General features: G+C 52.1%; 3 protein-coding genes across 5 annotated transcripts; 2 read left to right on the top strand and 1 right to left on the bottom strand.

Annotated features, from left to right (window-relative positions):
• Positions 1–40: 40 nt before the first annotated feature.
• VPS11 (VPS11 core subunit of CORVET and HOPS complexes) lies at positions 41–9,621 on the top strand. 2 transcript variants are annotated; one of them, XM_082342127.1, is made up of 16 exons: positions 41–273; positions 889–1,037; positions 1,135–1,270; positions 1,600–1,763; positions 2,365–2,612; positions 3,351–3,552; positions 3,952–4,103; positions 5,045–5,231; positions 5,916–6,062; positions 6,188–6,376; positions 6,479–6,640; positions 6,869–7,008; positions 7,097–7,299; positions 7,429–7,600; positions 8,027–8,249; positions 9,111–9,621. In XM_082342127.1, the coding sequence occupies exons 1-16, from the start codon at positions 87–89 to the stop codon at positions 9,273–9,275; spliced, it is 2,826 nt and encodes a 941-aa protein (XP_082198253.1). In that variant the 5' UTR covers positions 41–86; the 3' UTR covers positions 9,276–9,621. The 2 variants fall into 2 exon arrangements, with proteins under 2 accessions (XP_082198253.1, XP_082198254.1); XM_082342128.1 differs by having other exon boundaries at positions 221–354; positions 866–1,037.
• Positions 9,622–11,526: 1,905 nt separating this feature from the next.
• HMBS (hydroxymethylbilane synthase) lies at positions 11,527–18,847 on the top strand. Of its 2 annotated transcripts, XM_082342159.1 has the most exons (14): positions 11,530–11,737; positions 13,953–14,006; positions 14,352–14,424; positions 14,799–14,848; positions 14,935–14,990; positions 15,374–15,451; positions 15,681–15,758; positions 15,880–15,955; positions 17,078–17,191; positions 17,443–17,481; positions 17,684–17,803; positions 18,046–18,099; positions 18,222–18,308; positions 18,407–18,847. In XM_082342159.1, exons 1-14 carry the CDS (start codon positions 11,705–11,707, stop codon positions 18,578–18,580), a joined length of 1,086 nt encoding a protein of 361 aa, XP_082198285.1. In that variant the 5' UTR covers positions 11,530–11,704; the 3' UTR covers positions 18,581–18,847. The 2 variants fall into 2 exon arrangements, with proteins under 2 accessions (XP_082198284.1, XP_082198285.1); XM_082342158.1 differs by having other exon boundaries at positions 11,527–11,737; positions 18,222–18,847.
• A 316-nt stretch (positions 18,848–19,163) lies between these two features.
• H2AX (H2A.X variant histone) lies at positions 19,164–21,155 on the bottom strand. The gene has a single exon (XM_082342167.1). The coding sequence runs from the start codon at positions 20,446–20,448 to the stop codon at positions 20,017–20,019; it is 432 nt and encodes a 143-aa protein (XP_082198293.1). The 5' UTR covers positions 20,449–21,155; the 3' UTR covers positions 19,164–20,016.
• Positions 21,156–21,445: the final 290 nt, after the last annotated feature.

The raw sequence follows: 21,445 nt of genomic DNA on the forward strand, positions 1-21,445 counted from the left end.
CCAGGCTCCAGGAAGCTGCCGGGTCACGTGATCCGCCGGCTCCTCTCATGTGACCTCTCTACCGGAGGCGGGGGCCTTCGGCCAAGATGGCGGCCTACCTGCAGTGGCGGCGCTTCGTTTTCTTCGACAAGGAGCTGGTGAAGGAGCCACTGGGCAATGATGGGGCTGCTCCCGGGGCTGCGCCTGCCTCTGGACCCTCTGCTTCCAAGTTCCTTTGCCTCCCTCCTGGCATCACTGTCTGCGACTCAGGCCGAGGGAGCCTAGTCTTTGGAGATATCCTTCCTCTGGAGCTGCCTCTTCCCTCCCCGAATCCCTGAAGAGATACAGCTGGGATGAAATCTGTCCTTCAGAGGGGTTCGTGTTACGTGCCACTTTCCTTTAGATGGGCGCCCAGTGCTCCTTCTGTGGTCCGAGGGAAGAAAGGAGGAAGTCCGTTCTCTAACTTGTTGCCAACTGAGCGAACAATCCTGGGCGAGTCATTTAACCTCTCTGGGCTTCAATTTGCTTATCTGCAAAAGGGGCGTAAACTAACAGTTCGGCAAGGCTTTGTTTTTGTTTTTGTTTTTGTTTTCTTTAAGATCGATGAAAAGAACGGATGCAAGTTGGCTTTAAAAGATGAATATATGAGGTGTCATTATCTCCCCAGCCCAGTATTGTGGGGGAGGAGTTAAATGAGGCCATGAGTTTGCTGCTTTGTTTTTCATAATGCTGCCACTAAACTCGGGCCTTTCTTTTCTAGTCTTTTTAAGATGGGGAGTTCCCAGAAGATAATCTGTGGAAAAACCCTTGAAAAATTTAAAGAGTTGTATGTATGTTAGTTGTTATTTGGGTTCTGGCCTAAATTTAAGTATCTCTCCTTGGAAAGGAGGCTCCTTGACTACTCTGCACACATGGAAGGCCAGATCTGGTTCTTGCCCCGCTCCCTACAGCTTACCGGGTTCCAGGCCTACAAACTACGGGTGACACACCTGTACCAGTTGAAGCAGCACAACATTCTGGCATCTGTCGGTGAGGATGAAGAGGGGATCAACCCCCTGGTGAGTCCTAGAAAGGAAATAGGAAAGACCCAGGAGCCTGGGAATGGCTGTTTGTTGGAGGGTGACTAGCATTCACACATCTGAGGTCTGTCCACAGGTAAAGATCTGGAACCTGGAGAAGAGAGATGGTGGCAATCCACTCTGCACTCGAATCTTCCCTGCCATCCCAGGGGCAGAGCCGACTGTTGTATCTTGTTTGACTGTCCATGAAAATCTCAACTTTATGGCCATCGGTAAGCAGAAAGAAGGCAAAGCTAACACCCCATGATTTTTTATAGATTTTCTTCAGAGTTGCTTCTGCAGCTCATCTTCACTGTTTTCATGAGACCATTTTGTACTGAACTGATGCGTTTGAGATTTTAAAGTTCTGGATGGGAAAGCATTTAGTTTTGTTCTTTGAAAATGAGTCAGTGAGTCCTGATCTTCATGGTAACCACTGGAGAAGTTGGGTATGAGGAGAAAGATTGTCACTTCTAACAAGTGCCTCAAGTAGTCTTTTTCCCCTTCTGTGCTTCCTGATCTATTCAGCCTCAATAAAATGCGATTTCTTGCTCTCCTGTAGGTTTCACAGATGGCAGTGTTACATTGAACAAAGGGGACATCACTCGGGACCGGCATAGCAAGACCCAGATTTTGCACAAGGGCAACTATCCTGTTACCGGACTGGCCTTTCGCCAAGCAGGAAAGACCACTCACTTGTTTGTTGTGACAACTGAGAATGTTCAGGTATGACCAGGGCCTCCACTGTTACGGGCAGGCAGGAAAGGCTTTAACATTGCTCAGGGGGCTAGGGTAAGGAACTGACAAAAGAGGTAGAATTCCTGCAGTTTTCATCATACAACCTTGAATCATTTGCCCAGCTTAATATTTTATTTCCTCACTTAGGAGACTGGGAAGAGTTAGAGCTAGGAAAAGAACTCTTGGTCTTGTAGTAAAAGACCTAAGTTTTTCTCCTAATTAACTTAAGAGACACTGGACAAGTTGCTTTACTTCTCTGGTTCCTGTGCTCCTAATTTATAACAGCTTAGTCTCAGCAATAGTTTTGTTTTGTTTCAGCAATGGTTTTTGGATAAAGCAGTAAAATTCTCTTACTTGCTAAATACCTGTAGTAAGTAGTGATAGTATATACAGAGGAAAGAAATGTAGTCTTTGCTTATATATTTAATAGATGGGTGGTGGTTAATGGAGATGGCAAGCAGCCAGGGAAAGTCTTAGGGTGCTAAGAATTAAGAAGAGAGAGCCAATATGTAGGTGGAGATACCTTTGGGAAGGCTTAGATGCCTCCTCCTCAAAGAGAGCCTGTTAACCCCTCTCTTACTTCCTGCAGTCCTACATAGTTTCTGGAAAGGACTACCCTCGTGTGGAGTTGGACACCCACGGTTGTGGCCTGCGCTGCTCAGCCCTAAGCGACCCTTCTCAGGACCTGCAGTTCATAGTGGCGGGGGATGAATGTGTCTACTTGTACCAGCCTGATGAACGGGGGCCCTGCTTCGCCTTTGAGGGCCATAAACTCATTGCTCACTGGTTTAGAGGCTACCTTGTCATTGTCTCCCGTGACCGGAAGGTTTCTCCCAAGTAAGGACTCCACGGAGAAGCAAAAGGGAGAGGGCTGAACTTGTTCCCCAGAATTAACCTGATTTTAAACTCCTAATGCCTGGATCCCGTCAATCTCCTATTTGGTTTTAGGTAGATTGTGCTTACACCTAGACTCAGTTATAATGTTTTTTTTTTTTTTGCTGAAAAGTGTGTGATTTTGCTGCAGACATTTGCTGAGCAGCCCTGATGCGCTAGAATGCTCCAGGGAATTTGGGACCTGGTATTGGGATTTTTACTCCTTGGTCAAAATGAATTGGATAGAGGAACAAGAGACTGAGTAGTGGAGAAATTGGAAAGTTCTGGGAGATGCAAGACAGGCCGTTTTTTTCTCTGAGCCACCAGAAAGGGCGATGGGGTCTTCAGCGTGATGCAAGTGATCCTTGTCAGATGTTAGTTTTCATTCAGTACTAAGCTCAGTGGCCTACATGCACCAGGCACTAATTATTTATTAAATAATGGATGTTGGAATGTAGTTAATTTTTCAATGTGTTGCCTGTATTAATTATAGGATCCTAAAGGGTAAGACCAGGTCTGTATGTTCTCTTCCTACAACTGCCAGTGCCATGCTAAATGTCACAGGATGAGCTGCTAGAGGGGCCAAAGCGGTGTCTTGTTCTGGGTGGAATGGGCAGCACCAAAGTTGTCACAGGAAAGGAAATCGAGGGGAGCTGAGACAGAGGTGGTACAAATATCTGGGTCTTTCTCTTTCCCACACAGGTCAGAGTTTACCAGCAGGGACTCCCAGAGCTCCGACAAGCAGATTCTCAACATCTATGACCTGTGCAACAAGTTCATAGCCTATAGCACCGTCTTTGAGGATGTAGTGGATGTGCTTGCTGAGTGGGGCTCCCTGTACGTGCTGACGCGGGATGGGCGGGTCCACGCACTGCAGGAGAAGGACACACAGACCAAACTGGAGGCAAGGCCACCAGATTCCCAGAGCTGGCCGTGGGCACCCAGACGCAGCTCTAGGAACAGGCTCCCCAAGTCCCTTGGCCAGGGTGTTTCCTTCCCTTTGGGTCACTTACTCAGCTCCCTTAGGGTAGGATTACAAGGCCAGTGGCCTGGGATGAGGCCTTAGAGGGAAGCAGTGGCTGGGAGCCTGAACCCACTTTCAGGGTCCACTCTGCCTGCCTGCAGAGAACCTTGTGAGGCGAGCTGATGTTGCTCTTGGGGGTATCTGAGAGGTCTCACCCTGTCTAAGCTCTAGGCTGATCGGGGCTTCACAACTGTCTGCCTTGTGTGTTGTGGGTGCGTTCTGGGAAGGTGTCTTCTCAGGACTGCTTCTTCCAGTTTTCTAATCTCTCTTCCCTTCCAGATGCTGTTTAAGAAGAACCTATTCGAGATGGCGATTAATCTGGCCAAGAGCCAGCATCTGGACAGTGATGGGTTGGCCCAGATCTTCATGCAGTATGGGGATCATCTCTACAGCAAGGGCAACCATGATGGGGCTGTCCAGCAGTATATCCGGTCAGTCTGGAGGCGCTTTAGGATATAGCTGTGAATGCAGGGACAGGCAGCCAGACAGGCTAAAACCTGCGCTTGGGGAAGGAGGGTGGACTCCACTGTGAACCGTCTTTTTTTCCTCCAGAAACTGTGATGCCTCAAGTGAGAAGACAGTATACCTTATTGGAAAGGGAGTGTTTTGGGTCAAATATTACATGACCAGCATGCAGTTGAGCTGATGAGTATCTGTTATTTTAGATGTGAACTTGACCTTTGTTAATACTCATTTTGATAAGATTCTTTTTTTTTTTTAATTATTTATTCATTTATTTATGGCTGTGTTGGGTCTTCGTTTCTGTGCGAGGGCTTTCTCCAGTTGCGGCAAGCGGGGGCCACTCTTCATCGCGGTGCGCGGGCCTCTCACTATCGCGGCCTCTCTTGTTGCGGAGCACAGGCTCCAGACACGCAGGCTCAGCAATTGTGGCTCACGGGTCTAGTTGCTGCGCGGCATGTGGGATCTTCCCGGACCAGGGCTCGAACCCGTGTCCCCTGCATTGGCAGGCAGATTCTCAACCACTGCGCCACCAGGGAAGCCCTTGATAAGATTCTTTAAAGGGAAAAGGGTATTCATCTCTTGCTTCCACACTTTCTTCTCTCAATAGTAATTCTTAAATTAATAAGGGGTCTTAAGAACCTGTCTAGGCTCTTTCCCAATTTCTCTCGAATTCCTGTTTTCAGCCAAGTTTAAGAAACAGTGCTCTGGAGCCTTGCTACTCATGTGGTCCATGGTCTAGTAGAATCGATATTGCCTGGGATTTTGTTAGAATTGCAGAATCTCAGGCCTTACTCCATACGTGCTGAAACAGAATTTGCATTTTAAGAAGATCTTCAAGTGATTCCTACGCACATGAAAAGTTTGAGAAGTACGCTGACCCCAGTGCTATTTGATGCATATGCCTCCCTAGAACCATTGGAAAGTTGGAGCCATCGTATGTGATCCGCAAGTTCCTGGATGCCCAGCGCATCCACAACCTGACGGCTTACCTGCAGACCCTGCACCGGCAGTCCCTGGCCAATGCCGACCACACCACCCTACTGCTCAACTGCTACACAAAGCTCAAGGACAGCTCGAAGCTGGAGGAATTCATCAAGGTGCAGGGTGGTGTTGGCGGGGGATTCCGTGAGGGCCCCACTGAGCGTGAGGGGCTCCACCAGGGCTGCAGAGACAGGGAAGAGCTGACCTTATTTGGGGACCAGAGTCCTCTGGTCTATAAACTAGGAAGAGGAATAGCCTTTTTTGCGAGTTTTCTTCTGTTTTCTCTCTTGGTTTTTTTTTTTTTTTCGCTGCACTGCGTGGCTTGCCAGATCTTAGTTCTCCCACCAGGGATCAAACCCGGACCCCCGGCAGTGGAAGCGCAGAGTCCTAACCACCGGACTGCCAGGGAATTCCCACCCCTCTTGTTTTTTGATGCCAGAACTTCTCGTGGTATCTAAGCCCAGGGAAGCCCTGTGTTCCCGGACGAGTCCCTCTAATAGTAGAGGCAGAGGAAGACTTTTGGAGAGGCAGGATTACAGTGCTTTAAAAGCATCAACTTTAGGACTTCTCTGGCGGTCCAGTGGTTAAGACTCCACGCTTCCACTGCAGGGGCCGTGGGTTCGATCCCTGGTACGGGAACTAAGATTCTGCATGCCGCTCAGTGCTGCCAAAAAAGAAAAAAAAAACATCAACTTTTTTATTGCCTTAAGAATCTGGTCTTAGAATCAGATGCATATTTCCTTTCCTTTCCCCAACCACAGCCTCTCTATGACTGGTTTTGTCTAATGTCTCCCTGGCAGACAAAGAGTGAGAGTGAAGTCCACTTTGATGTGGAGACAGCCATCAAGGTCCTCCGGCAGGCTGGCTACTACTCCCATGCCCTCTATTTGGCTGAGAACCATGCACATCACGAGTGGTACTTGAAGATCCAGCTAGAGGACATCAAGGTAGCTGAGCCTCTTGACACGGGCAGGACCCTGTTCTTTTTCTAGGACATCCCTGGGATGCTGAAAGTGCTTCCCGGTGGGTGAGGCAGGAGCACGTGCTTATTCTGCCCTTTCCCTCTCCACAGAATTATCAGGAAGCCCTTCGATACATCGGCAAGCTGCCTTTTGAGCAGGCAGAGAGCAACATGAAACGCTACGGCAAGATCCTCATGCACCATATACCAGAGCAGACGACCGAGTTGCTGAAGGGACTTTGTACTGACTATCGGCCCAACCTTGAAGGCCGAGGCGATAGGGAGGCTCCAGGCTGCAGGGTGAGGCCTCAGGGAGAATGGCTTTTGGACAGCAGGGATCACCTTAGCAGCCCAAGTACCGAGCCCACTCACTCGGCCACCTCTCCTCCCTTGCCGTCCTAGGCCAACTCAGAGGAGTTCATCCCCATCTTTGCCAACAACCCGCGGGAGCTGAAAGCTTTCCTAGAGCACATGAGTGAGGTGCAGCCTGACTCCCCGCAGGGCATCTATGACACACTCCTTGAGCTGCGACTCCAGAACTGGGCTCACGAGGAGGAGCCGCAGGTGAGACCTGGCAAAGCGGCCGGAGGCGCTGGAGAAAAAACTGCTTCCGTTTCTTTCCTGGTTGCCTCTTGCTGCTTTCTTTAGACCAATAACACCTCACCCTTGGGGGCTAAATGGTCCCCTGTGAAGAGGAAATTGGACTGAGGGGAAGAGATAGTTGACTTGCCTGGTCCTGAGAGGCCTTGTCATTTTTCCCTGATGTCCAGCAGCTCTACCCTCCTCTTTTAGGTCAAAGAGAAGCTTCACGCAGAGGCCATCTCCCTACTGAAGAGTGGTCGCTTCTGTGATGTCTTTGACAAGGCCCTGGTCCTCTGCCAGATGCACGACTTCCAGGATGGGGTCCTTTACCTCTATGAGCAGGGGAAACTGTAAGAGCCTGGGGAATCTCAGGGAAGGGGAACGTAGCCGAGTCCCTTGTGGGGGACAGCTGCTGACGTGTGCCTTCCCCGGCCGCAGGTTCCAACAGATCATGCACTATCACATGCAGCACGAGCAGTACCGGCAGGTGATCACCGTGTGCGAGCGCCACGGGGAGCAGGAGCCCTCCCTGTGGGAACAGGCACTCAGCTACTTCGCCCGCAAGGAGGAGGACTGCAAGGAGTACGTGGCGGCCGTGCTTAAGCACATCGAGAGCAAGAACCTCATGCCGCCTCTTCTAGGTACTGCGGAGGACGGGGAGGGTGGCTGGGTGCAGGCTGCCGACAGTCGGGCTCGGGCAGGGGCCCTTCAGTTCTACCCAGAGGGCTGCTTGGTTCATGGTCTTGTTTCCTCCCGGACCCCCATCTCAGTGGTGCAGACCCTGGCCCACAACTCCACGGCCACCCTGTCTGTCATCCGGGACTACCTGGTCCAAAAACTGCAGAAGCAGAGCCAGCAGATCGCGCAGGACGAGCTCCGGGTGCGGCGCTACCGAGAGGAGACCACCCGTATCCGCCAGGAGATCCAGGAGCTGAAGGCGAGGTACTTGGCATCCAGAATTGTGGAGGTGTCGGGAGATAACACTGTTCTTCACAGGGTGTCATTTTTCAAAGACAGAGGATTGTATGGAGTGTGTTTGAGCATTTCATTCTTGAACATCTGTTTTGATGGAGGAATTCCAAAGAATGATTTACTACGTAGAACGTGATTTATTGGGCTTTGGAGGATATTATCTTGTAGCAGGTACTTTTGGGTTGGATGGACCTGCTGGGAGGGTGCTGAGACTCCCCGCAGGCCCAGCGTGGGGTCCTCCTGTGACCCCCTTTAGGTGGTAAGAAGAGCAGGGCCTCGTAGTTCCTTAACGGGGACCTCTCTCTCCTCATTGCCTCCAACTGCCTTCTCTCTCCACATGGTTCCTGGCCCTGCCCTCACTTTTTGCCACTCTTTTCTGGTCTCCCTTGCGTGTAGTCCGAAGATTTTCCAGAAGACCAAGTGCAGCATCTGTAACAGTGCCTTGGAGTTGCCCTCAGTCCACTTTCTCTGCGGCCACTCCTTCCACCAGCACTGCTTTGAGAGTTACTCAGAAAGTGATGCTGACTGCCCCACCTGCCTCCCTGAAAACCGCAAGGTCATGGATATGATTCGGGCCCAGGAACAGAAGCGAGATCTCCATGATCAGTTCCAGCACCAGGTGGGGATGACGTGACTCCCCCTCCCCCAGGGAGGTGGTGAGCGCTGGGGACTGGTGTTCTTTTCTCCTCCTCCCCTGGGTTTTTTTTTTAAAAAAACGTTTTTTATTTCTTTAATGTATCTATTTTATTTATTTATTTTGGCTGCATCGGGTCTTCGTTGCTGTGCACAGGCTTTCTCTAGTTGCGGCGAGCGGGGGCTACTCTTCATTGCAGTGCGCGGGCTTCTCATTGCGGTGGCTTCTCTCTTTTTTTTTTTTAAAGAGATGGAATGAGGTGTTCTGTTTTATTTTGATGGATTGATTGATTTTTGGCTGCGTTGGGTCTTCGTTGCTGTGCGCGGGCTTTTTATCTAGTTGCGTTGAGTGGGGGCTACTCTTCGTTGCGGTGCGCGGGCTTCTCATTGCGGTGGCTTCTCTTGTTGTGGAGCACGGGCTCTAGGCGCGCGGGCTTCAGTAGTTGTGGCACGTGGGCTCAGTAGTTGTGGCTTACGGGCTCTAGAGCGCAGTCTCAGTAGTTGTGGCGCATGGGCTTAGTTGCTCTGAGGCATGTGGGATCTTCCCAGACCAGGGCTTGAAACCATGTCCCCTGCACAGACAGGCGGATTCTTAAGTGGTGGCCTCTCTTGTTGTGGAGCGTGGGCTCTAGGTGTGCGGGCTTCAGTAGTTGTGGCTCGCGGGCTCTAGAGCACAGGCTCAGTAGTTGTGGCGCACAGGCTTAGTTGCTCTGCGGCATGTGGGATCTTCCCAGACCAGGGCTCGAACCTGTGTCCCCTCCATTGGCAGGCGGATTCTTAACTGCTGTGCCACCAGGGAAGCCCGTCCTGTGGGTTTTTGACTCGCAACTCTTCTCTTTCCCTGCAGCTCAAGTGCTCCAACGACAGCTTCTCTGTGATTGCTGACTACTTTGGCCGAGGTGTTTTCAACAAATTGACTCTGCTGACCGACCCGCCCACAGCCCGACTGACTGCGAGCCTGGAGGCCGGGCTGCAGAGGGACTTGCTCATACACGCCAGGAGGGGCACTTAAGCGGCTAGTGGGAGGGGTGTGATGGTGGAGGCCCAGCAGCAGGGACACAGGGGGATAGAGACAGGGCTGTTGCACAGGAGTTAGGCAGACATGCCCAGGACTCTGCTCTCATCTGATGCCATAGCCCTCAGGACTTAAGGGGACTTTCTTTTCCTGCCTCCTTCTTCGGCCAACCTGCCATTTCTCCTGTTGACTTTTTGAGCAGTGTAGATCATTCCAGACCAGAGGGGGAGGGCACCTCAGCAACCTCAGAGTCTGGACAATAGCGGCTTTATTCTCTATCCAAGAGCACCAGGCTGTGCTTGGGTCCTGGCTCCCAGAGTCTATAAATAAAAGCATATAATGATTTCGGGGTTGAAGGATTTATTCTGGGGACTTCCTGGTGATTCTTAACTGTGCAAAATGTACTTCTTTCCCTCTGCTCTCCTAGAGCTCCCCTTCGCTTCCTACAGAGTTCCTTAAAGATGATGTTGACGAGACTTCATTCCAGTAATGAGTGGGGCCTATGGCATCTAGTAGAGTTCAGTTGAAGAACCTCTGCAAAGGCCTGAGGCCTGAGCCCCAAGAGCAGCCCGGACTGAGGACTCGGCTCTATAGTGTGGCTGGTCTCTGTGGCTCTTGTATGGACAGAGTATTCAAGCTGGAGGCAGATTCTGGTGGGGAGCCTTGGGCTTTCAAGCCTGCCTTCATAATGGGTGGGTTGGTGTCTTGCTGTATTCAGTACCAGATGATAAGCAGGATAAAAGGGCCTTTATTGAAACATTTTGTTCCCCCTTCGAAGTTGTCAGCTGAAGTTTGTGTTGCTAAGTGTCTGCGTGTAATTGGGGTTACACTGCCCGTTGGAAAATTGCTCCTATGGGGTTGTTTAATTAAAAGAAGTAACTTAGACATTGTGGTTTAGGTAGTATTTAGAAGAGGCGGATAGAGTACACTACATTGGTAGCAGCTAAGAATACAGACTTTGGATCAGCTGCCCTGAGCTTGATTCTTAGTTTCACTTAGGGCAACTCTGAACCTTCTCTGAACCTCAGTTTCTTCGTCTGTACTTGAGGAATTACAACATCTTTCTAGTACGGCTGTTATGAAAGTCAAAGGAGCCAATCAATGGATGTGTTACTGGTCCCCAAGAGGTCAGTGACCCCCTCAGTGGGTCCTTTGCCTGGAGTTGCAAATTCCAGTGAAACAAAACCATGTTCGGTATAGCAGAGCAGAAACTATTCATTGATCAAGGAATGGAGAAGGGAGAGCACATGCTCTAAAGACACCTTCTCCCCCAAGGGAGGGCAGTAAGAGAATTTAAGGGATAGGAGGCAGACATGTCATCAGGGCTCTAGGAAAGGGGCAGAGATTTCGGGGGGTGGGGAGCTGGGGCATCACAGTCTTCCACACGGCAGGAATTGCGCCTAGCAGAGTACAAATATCCCCCTTGGGCGGGGATCTTGGCATGGTAATGAAGCAAAGGTAGCTTTAGGACACCAGCAGGTCCTGTGGTCAAGTCAGAGCTGGTTCGGGGCTGTTGACCACTGCATATCTCTTAAAGCTCAGTTGCAAAACATCTCTGGCGAATACCAGGTGCTTTTGAAACAGAGTTAAGTCAAGCCTGGAATCTTGTAGCCCTCCGGCTGGTATGGATGACAGGTGTCCAGTTTTTTGAAAGTGGTTAATATGTGGTTATTAGTACTGTTAATGGGTAAAGCACTTTTACTCACAAGCCGTTTTCCCACTAACACTAATGTGTTGGCACTCCCATTTCAGTTATTTGTCTTTAGTTGCCTACTTCAGGGTTGTAGCAGAAGAAGCACCACATAAGCTGCACTAATTGCTTGTGCCACAGCTAAGGAGATAAAGCTGTGGAATTCTGGGTGACTAGCTTTCAGAAGCAGGCCTCTTTTATTTGCAGACGTTGAATGCAGCCTGGGGGCATGGTAAGTTGCTCAAGTAGCCTTTAACTTCCGACGCCGCGTTGTAGGGTTAATATCCTTTTCCTCTCGGCACGCCTACTTTTGGTTTATTGACGTTCCCTTGGGTGGCGGTAGGAGGGACTGCAAAGAACTTACTTTGTGGATAAATCCGGGAAGCATACCTTGGCCACTGACCATCGGTATTCCTGGCTAGGTAAAAGTAAAAATGAACAGCTGGTGGGCCTGGGTTTCAAACGGGGAAGACCGGGGTCAGCCTGGGGGAGTAGGGGCGGTAACCCAAGGTAAGGTCTTCTCTGTCGCAATCGTTCTAATTCCCGCCCAGGGGAGGTCCAGCCCCTGTGGGGCGGGGCCGGAAGTGACGCAGGCCCTTAGCAGAGCCGGGAGTGTGTGGTTGCCGGAGGATCGCGAGCTCAGCGTGCGCCCAGTGCCCGGCCGGCCGGGGCCTTCTGCTTGCCCGACTCCGGAGGACATTGGCAGCAGCTCCCGGCCTACTTCCCGCGCACAGCCATGTCTGGTAACGGCGACGCGGCCGCAACGGCGGTGAGTCCTGAGCCGGTGACCTTCGCAACTTCGGTCTTCTGCACTAGCAGTGCCACGATTGGCCCCAAGTTGCCACTCTCCGTCGTCAATTGGTCGGGACGATTATCCGTCTGTTTTTTTTTTTTTGGTTCGAATAGTTTTTAAAGGGCCAGTAGCTGGGTTGCCCTTAGGGGAATCAGTGAGCGGTGGGGGCGGACTTAAGAGCAGATGGATTGTCTGAAACGCAACCCCGTTCCTGCGGGGATCTGGATGGGATTCCATGAGGCATGGCTTCCACGGCTCTAGATGTAGTGACCCAACACAGGAAAATTCGTCTGCACGAGACAGGGTGCTATTCCCCGGGATCCCTTCACACGAGACAGGTCCGAGTCGAGATTCGGCCACTTTGGGGAAGCGTTCCATTTTGGATCCAGAGAGGAGAATGTACCTCGAAGTCTCCGAACTGCACACAAACGTCTTGGAAGTGCACCTTCTCCCCTTTTTTTCTAATGGACACCCAGCCCCAGCCTACACTCAAAAGTCCCCAGCTGAGACACATCATTGGGTTACTACCATGGACGGGGGACGCCCTTGGGCCTTCCTATTCCTAGCCTGGGGTCCCAGCTCTGGGCTTGTGCAGATGCAAACTGCAGAGCCCATGAGGCCAACGTCAGCCTGAGATAAGAAAGGAGTGGGGCAGCTGCCTATCTCTCCCTGACCTATGTGCTGGTAAGGAGTGGGATTCTCTGCCATTGCTGACATTCCTGAGTGCTGGGCTAGGAGTAGGAAGATCTGGATTCCAGCTCTCTACCCATGATTAACCCTGTGGCCCTGGGCAAGTCACTTTGCTCCTCAGAGCCAGACTTTGCTACTGTAACATAGTTCCAGAGATGCCTGCCCTGTCTACCTGATAGGTTGTTATGAAGATTAAAAGCAATAGCTCTAGGATATATATGCTCAATAAGGAATTTTTTACTGGAACAATTTGACTTGAATATGCTGTGCAGAATCAATGAAATTAAGGGATTGTTTGAACATAGCAGTTTCTGGGACCTTAGATTCCTTTCTGTGGGCTCCCTGTGGCCCAGAATTTTAGTTGCCATGTTTAGCATTTCAAACCTAACCTAATTTGCTTAGGGTCCCCCAGGGTTTATTTATTGGAGAAGTGATAGCCATGGAGTAGACTAGAGTCCAAGAGCAGCCAGCTGTCACCTCCTCCAGCAACAGAGGCCCCAGATACCTGACTGCAGAAGAACTCTGTCGGATGAAGATCCCAGAACAGGGAAAGTTGATAGTATCTGTAGTGGCCACTGTCTGATCTGGGAAGAAATAGGACCTCAGACTGGAGAACCCAGTTCTGCCTGCTTGGCACTGAATACCTTTGTCCAAGGTGCCCTGGCAAGAGGAAGAGGCATGTCCCTTTGAGTTCTTGGCTTGGTCTCTGACATCCTAATATTTCCTTTGTGGTGAAACCAGAGGCCACATTCTAGGTGAATGGACATTAGACAGCTCACCCTCTTAGTCTTACAGAATATCAAAAGCAGAAGATACTTGAGTGCAAACTTCTTCATTTTATAGATGAACAAACAGGTTTATAGATGAACAAATAAGATGATGTGTTCAAGGTCACCCAGCCAAGAGGCTGAGCAGGACTATATGTCAGATCTGTCGACCCCAGTCCTTTACGTATGCATTCCGTCCAGATTACGGGATCCACAGCGCGGCAGCTGTAGGGTAGCTCTTACGGCATCTAGGTGGCACTGAAGCTTTCTCAAGTGCCGCTCTGTTTTGGATGCTGAACTTGTCCTCAGTGACTCAGCTCACGTTCCCCTGTGTGGCCCCAGCTGTCCTGCCCCTGCCTGCTGCTGGCCCCACCCTCCCTGGGGCCAGACTGATAGACCTTATCTCTCTACCCACCTGGCTGAGTGCAGCATTCCTGCTGCCTTAGCTTGGCTGGGCTTCAGGGCTTAGTGTCCTGGTCATTACAGCAACAGCAGGTCCTACTGTTACTTCTGTCTGGTCTCTGCTTCTCTGGATCCCTGAGGAGGCAGAAGGTATTGGGGAAGGTAAAGGGACCAGTCTTGGGCAGGGGAGTGTTTCCCCACTCTGAGGCTCAGCTGGCCACAGGCCAGGGGCTGAGGTTCCTTTCTTCCAAGCCAGTGATTCTGGTTCTTGGACAAGGTGTTGAGGAACACAAAGAGCAGCAGGGACTGTGACCTGGGGACTTTTTCTGCAGGAAGAAAACAGCTCAAAGATGAGAGTGATTCGCGTGGGTACCCGCAAGAGCCAGGTGAGTGCAAGTACCGGGGTGGAGGAGGTTTGTCAGAAGACTTCTGTGTTCACAGTATTATAAGTTGGGGGGCCCAGAGCGTTCTCAGCAGCTCGGGGATGGAGGAAATGGGGTGACTGAGTATCAAATCCCATGCAGAATGACAGATTGCATTCTGTAAAGAGATAGTCCCTGGGCTGGGAAGTTGGGGTACAGAGGACTCCCAGGCCAGACCCCTCCCCTTCCTAGGTGGGCATTCAATCCCCTCTCTGAATTCCAGTCCCTTCAGGATCTCCCTGACCCTGTGAGGGTCTGACCTTAGGGCAGTGGCCAGAGGACAGGACTAACCTGAATTTCTACCCCCAGCTGGCCCGCATACAGACGGACAGTGTGGTGGCAACGCTGAAAACCTTATACCCAGGCCTGCAGTTTGAAATCAGTGAGTTTTCTGGACAGGAATGGAAGCTAATGGGAAGCCTTTAACCCCTGGAGGGGAGAACACAGTGTTTCTGGCTTTGTCTTGGACCACAGCCTGGTCCTGTTGCCTCTGAGAATTCTTCTTGGCTGTCCCCAGTTTGGAGGGCCCTGTCCTCCTCTAAACACCTCCAGCTCTGACTACCTGGGCTAGCCTGGCATTTAACATCTGCTTTGGGTCTTTTTGTGATTACGTCTAGTCTTCCTCCTAGATCGTACATTCCCAGAGGGTAGGGACTGGGGCTTATGTGCCCAACAATCTTAGCACAAGTGTTGAGCTCAGTAGGGGCTCAATAAATGCTGATCACTGAACATCAGATTGGTTGATTCTCTCCTCAGTTGCTATGTCCACCACAGGGGACAAGATTCTTGATACTGCTCTCTCTAAGGTAACAACATTTTCCATCCAACCCTTTTCCCCCTCCTCTTTCCTTCCCCCAAAAGATTCACCCTGAGGCTCTTTCTTGCCTGGCAGATTGGAGAGAAGAGCCTGTTTACCAAGGAGCTGGAACACGCGCTGGAGAGGAATGAGTAAGTGAAAGCAGGGAGCATGGCGCCCTCCCAGGCTCTCGCTAGGACCCCAGTGCACATCAGACCTGGGTATCAGCTAGACTGTTGGGCTTAAACGCTTGTATAGGCTAGAGAGGGGCTCATATGTGAGTTTTTCAGGCCTCAGAAAAGGAGAGTGTCCTGGTTCTGAGCCATCTGGCTGCCTGGGGTACAGGATTGGCTGGGGCAGGGGGATGAAAGGGAGGGTAGGAGGGGAGCGGGTCTCTGGGACCCAAGGTCTCGGAAAGGCCTGCTTCCTGAACTGCTCCAGGCTCTGCCAGTGACGTACAGGCAGGAGTGGGTGGAGAAGGGCTGGGGACGTGCTGCTCAGACCCCTTCTCCTTCCCTCTCTGCCGTCTCTCTAGAGTGGACCTGGTTGTTCACTCCCTGAAGGACCTGCCCACGGTGCTTCCTCCTGGCTTCACCATCGGAGCCATCTGCAAGTAAGAGTCCTGCCAGTCAGGGGGCCTCGGCACGGGGTAGACATCATATTAACCTTGACTTTTCCCTTTGGGACTTGGCCCTCTGCCTCTAGGCTGTCTCCCCTGCCCTGAGGAGTGTCAAGCATGGCAGAAAACTCAGAAAATGCCAGTTAGTTGACTATTGAGAGAGCCTGGAAGTGACCTGAACCGAGATCTCTCCCTTATTCTCTGACTTTCCCTCCATCCCCAGGCGGGAGAGCCCCTATGATGCTGTGGTCTTTCACCCAAAATTTGTTGGGAAGACCCTAGAAACCTTGCCAGAGAAGAGGTGAGTGGGACCTGGATAGGCATCTTGGTGGGATGTGCACAGAAGATGGAGGGGTGGGAGGAGGAGGAAAGGAACAGTGCCTGCCTAGTTAAATCTCATTTTAAATCATCTCTCTGAGCAGCGTGGTGGGAACTAGCTCCCTGCGGAGAGCGGCCCAGCTGCAGAGAAAGTTCCCACATCTGGAGTTCAAGAGTATTGTATCCTTTTAGCGGAGGGAGGAGGCAGCAGCCAAGGAGGAAGACCAGGTCCAGAGGGCCCTGGGAGTTGTGAGAGTGGAAGGCGCTTCCAGAGGAAGTGGACCATGGATGCAGTGGACTGCCTGTCCTCCCATCCATCCATCCATCCATCCATCCATTCATTCATAATCCTTTCATGTTTTCTTAGCCCCAGGCAAGTGCCTGGCACTGGGGATATGGTGAGCAAGATCAACATTGTCCCTGCTTACACAGAGTTTACATTTTAGTTCTGGAGACAGACAACCAGGCATTGATAGTACAGAGTGATACTGAATAATGATTACATCAAGGGAGGGGGGTTGGGGGGGGGTGCTTCCATTTTAATTTAAATGTAAATAATTAAAAATTTGTTTTATTATAGTTGATTTACAGCGTTGTGTTAGTTTCTGGTGTATAGCAAGTGATTGTTGTACATATATATACATATTCCTTTTCATATTCTCTTCCATTGTAGTTTATTGCAAGATATTGAATATAGTTCCCTGTGCTATATAATAGGACCTTGTTGTTTATCTATTTTATATATAGTAGTTTGCATCTGCTAATCCCAAACTCCTAATTTATCTCCCCCTATCCCCTTTCCCCTTTGGTAACCATAACTCCATTTTTATTTTATATTCCACTATATTGTTTTGATTTTTACAATGTTATATGTTTGTAAAACTGATTTTCAAAATAGTATTTGCTAAGTGCTCCAGTGTGCAAAGTAGGGAATTCTCTGGAAGCTTCTAGCTGGCACATCTAAACACAGACTAGAGAGTCAGGGAAGGCTTCTCAGAGGTCTTGTAACCTTGGGCAAGTTATTAAATAAATTAAAACCTCTCTATCATTTTTCTCATCTGTAAAATGGAGATGATAATACTACTACTTACATCATAGGGTTGTGAAAATTCAATGAATTGACATATCTAAAGCACTTTAGAACAGCGTCTGGCATGTAGTAAGTATGAGGTAAGTGTTAGCTGTTGTCATTAAGCTGAAAACTCAAAGGTGAGAAGTTAGCAGATTGAGAGACTCAGGCAAAGGGAACAGCATAAGGCTCCAGACTGCCCAAAACTTGTGGTCCTTAGCGCCTCTCCACAGCGGGGAAACCTCAACACACGGCTTCGGAAGCTGGATGAGCTGCAGGAGTTCAGTGCCATCATCCTGGCCGCAGCTGGCCTGCAGCGCATGGGCTGGCAGAACCGGGTGGGGCAGGTAGGGCCTGCCCCTCTTCCCTCCCCAGTTGATCTTCCATCTCCTTCCTGCCTGTGTTCTCTTTTTGAATACCCACCTCTAACAGTGCAAGCTGGAAATGAGTCCCAGGTTGGGAAGACTGGGGATCAGAGGCCAAACTCCCACTCTTGCCTCTCCAGCCCTTCTGTATGCTAGGAAAGCCCGATCTCACTGCTGTGTGCTTTTAGGCACTCCCACCTCCACCCTTCTGACTGCCTCTTCTGCCCCCACAGATCCTGCACCCTGAGGAGTGCATGTATGCTGTGGGTCAGGTATGCTTGACCAGGGAAGCCGTGTGTTGATGTGTCTCTTTCTTTTGTTTTCAACCAAGAACATTCCCAGGGAGGGGCAAGCCTTGGGAGGCTACTGGCCCAAAAGGACCTGGCAAACAGGTGGAAGTAGGCTGGTTCCCATCCTTAGTGCCATTGGTTGGGGAAAGATTGGCCCTGATATCTTAGTCTATTTTTCCATCAGGGGGCTCTGGGAGTGGAAGTTCGAGCCAAGGACCAGGACATCTTGGATCTGGTGGGTGTGTTGCATGATCCTGAGACTTTGCTTCGCTGCATTGCTGAACGGGCCTTCCTGAGGCACCTGGTAGGGCCTGTGCTCTTGTGGAGGGGTGGGTACCTGGGGAGCTGGGAAGGGCAGTGGGGAGATTTCTCAAATTATTGCTCTGTATTTAGTGGTAACTCATCCTTGAAAGTATGGACAGGACCCAGGTCTGGGCCGCTACCTCATTTTCAGTTATGTCCTTAGAGGGGTCTGTTATCTCTGAGGACTCTGGGTACAGGGTGGTGGTAAGGGTCCTTGGAGCTCACAGGGGGAACTTGTTGCAGGAAGGAGGCTGCAGTGTGCCAGTGGCGGTGCATACAGCTATGAAGGATGGGCAAGTAAGCAGGGGAAGATGGGTGGGAGGGCAGGGAAGGGACATCCTGAGCTGCCAGCAAGAAAAGCCCAGGTTTCTAAGCAGTTCCCTCTCACGATATGCTGAGGCAACTGTTTTCTTTCCCAGCTATACCTGACTGGAGGAGTCTGGAGTCTGAATGGCGCAGATAGCATGCAAGAGACCATGCAGGCCACCATCCATGTCCCTGCCCAGGTGCCAAGGCTGGAGGGTGACGGAGAGGGTAAAAAACACGTCTGTATGTTACTTCCCCTTTCGTGCTCACCAAATCCTACCCTCCTTGCCTTGCCCAGCATGAAGATGGCCCTGAGGATGATCCACAGCTGGTGGGCATCACTGCCCGGAACATTCCACGACGAGCCCAGCTGGCTGCTGAGAGCCTGGGCATCAGCCTGGCCACCTTGTTGCTGAACAAAGGAGCCAAGAACATCTTGGATGTTGCACGGCAGCTCAATGATGCCCACTAACTGGTCTGTGGGGCACAGGTGCCTGGGTTGCTGGTGCCCCGTGCCTACATCCCAGCCCTCAGTGCCCCATTCTCACTGCTACCTGGGGGGTGATTACCCAGGGGATTGAACTGCAGGGGCAGAGACTCAGAGACTTATCTAAACTTGGGGCCTTGGTGATGCCTTGTCTCCTCAGTAGGTGGAGGCTTAGTCTCTAAAGAAAAAACATCTAACAAGCCACAGCCTTTGAATGTAACCAACTCTACTAATAAACTAGATTTGAAGGTGGTTTTGTTTTTGATGGGGTTGCAGGAAAGAAAGATAAGGACAACCACAAGACCCTTTGCTCCTTACCTCAGAGGCTAGGACCCCTGTCCAAAGTTCTCCTGGAATACATTGCTTTCTGTTTCTGTCTCAGTAGTTCTGACAGAATAAATTGTCTCCCAGGGAACATCAAGAAAGAACCATGATCTTATAATCTACGACTTGCCGCTCCAGTTAACGGTAGAGCCTTTGTATCAGATAGCTCCCCTCCCCCACTACCTTTAGGAATCTACAAAGTCATCGATCCTACAACCCGTCTGCAAAATGAAGAGACACCTCATTGTTTAAAAAAGAAAACAATCCTTTAATAAACAAAATTAGTCCATCTGAAACTCCCCAATACCTAAAGTACTGTCTTGGATGGGTTAGCTGCAAAATTCCAGTTCCGAGGCCAACGGCGGCTCAGTCCAGATGGGGATTAACGGACTAGTGCTGGTATCTAGGTGCTTGGCTTACGGAGCGGACACGCCGGGAGGGGCGCGGGTCCAGGGGCAGGACTCCCGCAGCCCCCACGCCGCCGGGACCCGACACCGCGGGAGATGCTCACACCGCGAAGTGTGTCTTCCGGGACGCGCACAGGCCTGCGAGTGGAGATGGAGGGAGCGCGGACGTGCAAGGCTCGGGATCCGGCAGCAAAGGACGTCCCGGGACAAATGAAGTGACCGACTGACTCCGCCGCCGTCGGCGGCAACCGAGTCCCGTCCGGAGCACCGGGCTGGTGGGGAACGCGCGCGGCCCCGCCGGCGGCCGTCCGCACCGACTCACCTTCCCCGCCACGCGCCCCGGCCCTGCGTCAGCGCGGCCGGCCCAGCCTTCTAGAAGGTGCCGCGGCCTCCCCGCAGCCCATCAGCATTCGGGGGCCAGGCCGGCCGAGTCACGAGCTCGCTCCTGGCACCGAGCGGCGTTCAAACGGCCGTCCTCCGCCGAGCCACGACCGGAGCGAGCCGCGCGGGGGAGGGGCAGGCCGCACGGCGGCGGCGGCGGGGCCGCGGAGGGGGCGAGTGCGCGGCCGCCCGGCCCGGAGCCCGACGTGGCCCAGCTCTTTCCGTGAGCGTTGTGGTGGCCCTTAAAAGGGCCTTTGTGGTGGCGAGGGGAGGGGCCGGGCGGCGGCGGTGGCGGCGGCGCGGGCGCCCTCAGTACTCCTGCGAGGCCTGGGTGGCCTTCTTGCCGCCCGCGGGCGCCTTCGGCCCCACGGCGGCGCTGGTCTTCTTGGGCAGCAGTACGGCCTGGATGTTGGGCAGGACACCTCCCTGGGCGATCGTCACGCCGCCCAGCAGCTTGTTGAGCTCCTCGTCGTTACGGATGGCCAGCTGCAGGTGGCGGGGGATGATCCGCGTCTTCTTGTTGTCGCGGGCCGCGTTGCCCGCCAGCTCCAGGATCTCGGCTGTGAGGTACTCGAGCACCGCCGCCAGATAGACTGGCGCGCCGGCGCCCACCCGCTCGGCGTAGTGTCCCTTCCGCAACAGCCGGTGCACGCGGCCCACAGGGAACTGGAGGCCCGCTCGCGACGAGCGCGACTTGGCCTTGGCGCGGGCCTTACCGCCTGTCTTGCCGCGGCCCGACATGCTGCGCGAGGTAGAGGAACGGAGAGGAGGACGGCTCACAAGACCAAGGAACAGCCGTCCGCCGCAGTCCAACTGCTGCCGCGCGCGCCCAAGAGCCGCCCTTATAAGCCCCCAGGGCGCACCCCCGCGTCCTCCTGATTGGCTCTTTTCTCCAATACCCGCCTCCGGTTGGCTGCGGTTAACCCTTCGATGACGCGCCTCAGCTGAGGGAACGCGCCCGCCGATTGGTCGAATTTGAAAACCTTTTGCCCGGGGAAAAGGCTAGGAGGAGCGGCAGCAAGCAAACAGCCAACCACTCCCGGGTGTAGCCAATCCAAGTGAAGCGCGCCAGATTTAAACCCTACAGCCCAGACCAGGGCCGGAAGACAAAGAGGGTGGAGCCTGAAGCCACCTCAAGAGCCTCAGGGAAGTCTGTGCGGGTCCAGGATTTTTAAAGGAAAGGGGTCAACACTACGGCTACCTCTTCCTCCCGTCCCAGGTCTGGTCACTCCCTCTTCCTGCCTGGCAAAGGGAGAGTGAAAAAGGGAAGGAATGAGACCCCCTGAAAGTCCAACCCCGTCCCAGAGAAGAGATAACGCCAATCTTATGGCTCTTTATGCCACCTGAGCAGCAGGATTTCCTATTTACTCAACATGTTCTGTCTGGTCTGTTCTTTCTGTTCCCTTCTTTTTTTTTTTTTTTTTTTTTAAGATTTTTTTTTTTAAATTAATTTATTTATTTAGTCTTGGCTGTGTTGGGTCTTCGTTTCTGTGCGAGGGCTTTCTCTAGTTGCGGCAAGCGGGGGCCACTCTTCATCGCGGTGCGCAGGCCTCTCACTGTCGCGGCCTCTCTTGTTGCAGAGCACAGGCTCCAGACGCGCAGGCTCAGTAGTTGTGGCTCACGGGCCTAGTTGCTCTGCGGCACGTGGGATCTTCCCAGACCAGGGCTCGAACCCGTGTCCCCTGCATTGGCAGGCAGATTCTCAACCACTGCGCCACCAGGGAAGCCCCCTCTGTTC

The sequence above is a fragment of the Balaenoptera borealis genome (assembly GCF_965194805.1).
Source record: "Balaenoptera borealis genome assembly, chromosome: 11".
Taxonomy (NCBI): Eukaryota; Metazoa; Chordata; class Mammalia; order Artiodactyla; family Balaenopteridae; genus Balaenoptera; species Balaenoptera borealis.

Excerpts from the sequence above, each read along its gene's own strand:
- HMBS (XM_082342158.1), top strand. The coding sequence starts at position 11,705 with ATGTCTGGTAACGGCGACGCGGCCGCAACGGCG. Across the intron at positions 14,849-14,934 it reads TTGATACTGCTCTCTCTAAG|ATTGGAGAGAAGAGCCTGTT; the intron begins GTAACAACATTT and ends CTTGCCTGGCAG. Across the intron at positions 14,991-15,373 it reads CACGCGCTGGAGAGGAATGA|AGTGGACCTGGTTGTTCACT; the intron begins GTAAGTGAAAGC and ends CCGTCTCTCTAG.
- VPS11 (XM_082342127.1), top strand. The coding sequence starts at position 87 with ATGGCGGCCTACCTGCAGTGGCGGCGCTTCGTTTTCTTCGACAAGGAG. Across the intron at positions 274-888 it reads AGGGAGCCTAGTCTTTGGAG|ACATGGAAGGCCAGATCTGG; the intron begins ATATCCTTCCTC and ends ACTACTCTGCAC. Across the intron at positions 5,232-5,915 it reads AGCTGGAGGAATTCATCAAG|ACAAAGAGTGAGAGTGAAGT; the intron begins GTGCAGGGTGGT and ends TCTCCCTGGCAG.
- H2AX (XM_082342167.1), bottom strand. The coding sequence starts at position 20,448 with ATGTCGGGCCGCGGCAAGACAGGCGGTAAGGCCCGCGCCAAGGCCAAG.